The sequence below is a fragment of the Pararge aegeria genome, chromosome 26 (genome assembly GCF_905163445.1).
Source record: "Pararge aegeria chromosome 26, ilParAegt1.1, whole genome shotgun sequence".
Classification (NCBI taxonomy): Eukaryota; Metazoa; Arthropoda; class Insecta; order Lepidoptera; family Nymphalidae; genus Pararge; species Pararge aegeria.
Window position 1 is genome coordinate 4,560,923 of NC_053205.1, and position 4,546 is coordinate 4,565,468.

A 4,546-nucleotide genomic window follows, 5' to 3' on the forward strand; every position below is an offset into this window, starting at 1 on the left:
TGAACCGATTTCGATGAATTTTGGTATAATGACAAATGGTATTTTAAAGCTAAGTCTAGTGTGCTGTTAAGAAGGAAATGAAAGTTAATGCCGATGTTCTCGCAGACGTAGTCACAGGCGTCCACTAGAACTTACATAATAAAAAAAAACCACAGTAAAAAAAATATATTTTGCCCATGTTACCAAATAAATTTTATCTTTATCAGATATTTTCTTTACAGATTGGAATGTCGTCACCATCACTGTCAGTTAAAAGAAAGCGCGCCCTGTGGTCAGAAAATAGTTTGGCCGCGGCAATGACTGCTGTGAAAAAGGGTGAACTTTCACAACGAGAAGCAGCAGCTCGGTACGATTTCCCTCGCAGAACTCTTAGAAACCACCTAAAATCCGGAATATCTAAAAAAGAAATTGGGCGAGCCCCAATATTGTCAAAGGCACACGAAAAAGATTTAGTGGAGAGAATCATTTTCCAAAATAGGCATGCCGCTAACACCCAAGTCGTTTGAACACAGGCATACAAATTCTGTGAGAAGCAGGGAATCGATAACAATTTCAATAAAAAAACTGGCAGAGCGGGGAGGGACTGGTTCAACATGTTTATGAAACGGAACCCAAATATTTCAATCCGCAAAGCTCAACTTATGAACCCAGCTAGGGCGCAAAAACTGAACAAGCTCATAGTGCAGCATCGCTTTCAAGAAATAAAGAAATTGTTCGATGAACTCGACATCCCCAATCACCCAGAAAGATTATATAATATTGACGAAAAAGGCTGCAGGCTAACTATCCATCACCAGCAAAAGGTTTTAGCTGAAAAAGGCAATCGCAGAGTTCATATGGTAGCACAAGAACATGCGGAAAATGTTACAATTGCTGTTTGTGTTAGTGCTGCAGGAAATAGTATTCCTCCGATGATACTTTACAAGGGTATACGACTTAAACAGGAATTCCCAGACAATTTACCTCCTGGGACACTGGTGAAAATGGCACCTAAAGGTAGCATGACGAGCTCATTGTTCGTTAGTTTTATAGAACATCTGGGAAAATTCAAAACCCCCGGAAAATGTCTGCTGATATTCGATGGTGCCTCCTGCCATCTAGATTATGATATAGTAGATGCAGCAGAAAAATATGAAATTATTCTGTATTGCATGCCATCAAACACAACGCACGAGTTACAGCCATTGGACAAATCTGTCAATAAATCTTTTGAAAATTACTGGGATCAAGAAGTTGTGAAGTTCATGTACCACAATCCTACCAAAAAGATCAATAAAGCGCGTTTTAATCCAATATTTACCAAAGTTTGGGCAAAAAGCTTGACCCCAGAAAATATCATCAATGGATTTAGAGCAACCGGACTGTTTCCTTTCGATCCAAATGCAATACCGGAAGAGGCCTACCTACTATTAACCTATTAACCGAAAACCGAGACCCCCAATTACCCAGTTCATCAACGCACATATTGACACCGCCTGACACCTTAGTGCAACGTCCTTTGGAAAAAAAATTCAGATACGGATTTTACTGATGCTGAAGACTCTGTAGCTATGATGGATTCCAGAAATGACGTTGCTTCGCCATCTTTACTGAATAGTTTTCGACAAGAAAACTATAGAGCAGAAGCTAATCTAGACATGACACGTCAAAGACGTTTGGTAGATTATACTCCATCGCTTGATTCTGATTGTGAAAATGAAGAATTTATGGAACAAAAGTCTTGTAATAAGTTTGTGATGCATTCACCAGTTCCAGGGCCTTCTGGAGTACAAAGAACAATTACACGAGATTTATCTTCGGATTCAGAGTCATCTTTGGATTTTGAAAACTTTGTTCATCAGCAAAAAAACAGAGGTATCGACATTTATAACCCATAAAGTGACTCTAATGAAGAAAATGAGGATTTCATACGAAAAGGAGAAAAGACTCTAGAAAAAAGAAACAAAAAAAATGCACGTGGAATTTGTGAAATACGTTCACCAATTTCGGAAAAAGATGATTCCTATGATGATGTTCCACTGATTGAGTTGAAAAATAAAATACCTTCCATGACAAACATATAAAATGCAGCTTAAAAGACACTTTCGAACTACCTAATCAAAGGTAAATCAAGAGTAGAGGCCAAGAAACTCACAAAAAACAAGTAGGTACTGTATGCCTCACTTGCCCAACGAAGCCTAGTTAAAAAGTATATTTTTTTCACAATGTATGTTGTTTCCTTGTTTAAGTGCTAAAACAATAAAGATTTGAGAATTTAATTATTGTTTTTCATTTTATCCCCACCATGCAGAAACGTAATTTTTGCTCCAATAGATTGACTTGATTTTATTCAAAATTTATTTATTTCAAGTAAGCACTTTTGAAACGTCAAGTCTGTTTGTAGTGACTCTACCACTGGTTCAGAAGGCAGATTCTACAGAGAAGAAGCCAGCAAGAAACTCAGCAGTTGCTCTTTTCCAACATCAACAATTTACATTTTAACATTCATTTTTCTATCTTGTGATGAAAGCAGAGCTCAGCAACCAATTCATCAATTGTATAGTAACCTCGCAGTAATAAATGTGTTTTAACATATTCCTTAAATTTATGCATTGGTAGGCCCAAAATTACCTTAGGAATCATATTATAAAAGCTTATACTCAATCCCACAAATGACTTCTGTACCTTTCACAGACGATATGCAGATGTCACTAATTTATGACCATTTCTTATAAGTCAACTGTTTATTTCCACTTTTTGTTTATAAAGACTAATATGTTGTCTTACAAATACTATATTATTATAAATATATTGTAGTAAGTATAGCAATTTATTTAAACTTCTCATGGAGGGATTCGCGTGACTTAAGTCACGCGTTGATCGTACAGCTCTTTTCTGCAACAAGTAGTTCACTGTATGCGCAAGCCAATACCAAGGTTGATACCCCGAAGAACAAGTGCAAGCATGACCAAGACGCAAACGGGAGATTGTGGATGTAATCCAGCGATTAGTACTTCGATAGTGACAAAACCAGGGTTGTCTTGGTATGTTTGGTTGGATGGATGCGTAAAATTAACCCATAACCGATTTGAAACCATTAAAAAAAAAAAACCAGGATCAGTCCATATATGTTTTGGCAAGAATACAAAGATCCTGCGATGAATTTTTAAAGTGATAGGGAACCTGACTCAACAGCTGTTTTGGCACATGGATCAGCAGTCTTGTTTCTTGAGATACCAGAGTGGCTTGGAATCCAAACCAGAGCCTTCCGGAATGTTCGTGATTTAATTGCTACTTTTAATAAATAAAGGGAGATTGACAAATGTCTTCGACAAACCGACAGAAAAGGTCTGACGATCCAGTGTTGCCAGTGGCAGAGGGTCCGACAATAAAGCAGATATAATCAAATAAAACATGACAGCTTAAAAAGTAACATAATTTTATTTGGAAATTTATGAATAAATATAAAACGAACGAATATATAAATATGACACTCTTTTACACAAAAATCTAAAAAGGGTATAGAGGGTGGCAAAGAGTTACACATTCCTATTGTTGTTCATATATTTGTGGAACGCAGTACGAGTTCAGTTTTGCAGTAAGCACAGTGCTGCTTACTTACTAGTAAATAAATAGTCTTCTTCTTCTTCTTTTGATTTATGGAAATAAATAGTCATTGGCATGTGTTCTGTTCTCACTCCCACCTGTCATAGTTTAATTTACCCGAGCGTAAATCTACTGATCATTAGATAGCACTGTATTAGGTATCACATATGGAGGGTAGAGGTAAGGAGAGTCATCTTATATGGGAGAAAATTTGAAAAAGTGTCCAGTTGTATGCGCTAAATAACAGTTTAAAAATCCTCCACAATGGCGCTGGTGGATGCACAGGGTATGGTATGAATGTAGCAATCGTAGATGAATTGAAGTATGCGGAGTTAAAAAAATTAATGTCATTATCGACTAAAGTAGTTCATTATTGAGAATTTCAACAACTTACGTTGTACAAAATATTGTGGTAAATATAACCTTACTTCCTTGTTTATTTTTCAAACCTACTCTAACAATATTTATATTTGGCGCTTCTTTTAAGAGTTACCTTGATGCAAATGTGGCGCCATCCTAATTTAATACATTTTGACGACACTTTTTTATATACACAGATGATCCTCCTTACCTCTACCCTCCATAGTATCACACAATTTTTACTTTACACTTTAGGTTTTTTTTCCGCTGAAATACAAATGCCTTAGGAAAATAAAATACTTGTTATTGATTTTATTTATAAAATAGTTAAACATTATCATCATTGTTGTCGCTGTTGTTGAAAAATGTAATAATTATATTATTATTACTTTCACTTTGTTATTTACTGTAATGTAAAATGGACTAACATACAATGATTGGCCACACTTTTCAGCTATATCTTAAAAACCAATCTTATATGAGAATTTTAAATGCGTTTCATGAGTGGCCAATAAAAACAACTTGTCACATGTTCGAACCGAGAACATTCGCGCACATTTCTATAAAATTTAAGTATGGCAACAATTTCAGTAAGAACGGT

At 35.8% G+C, this 4,546-nt stretch overlaps 1 protein-coding gene across 1 annotated transcript; it reads left to right on the top strand.

The window, feature by feature from the left end:
• The first annotated feature begins 593 nt into the window (after nucleotides 1–593).
• Nucleotides 594–1,421, top strand: LOC120635039. The gene has a single exon (XM_039905945.1). It carries the CDS (start codon nucleotides 594–596, stop codon nucleotides 1,419–1,421), a length of 828 nt encoding a protein of 275 aa, XP_039761879.1.
• Nucleotides 1,422–4,546: the final 3,125 nt, after the last annotated feature.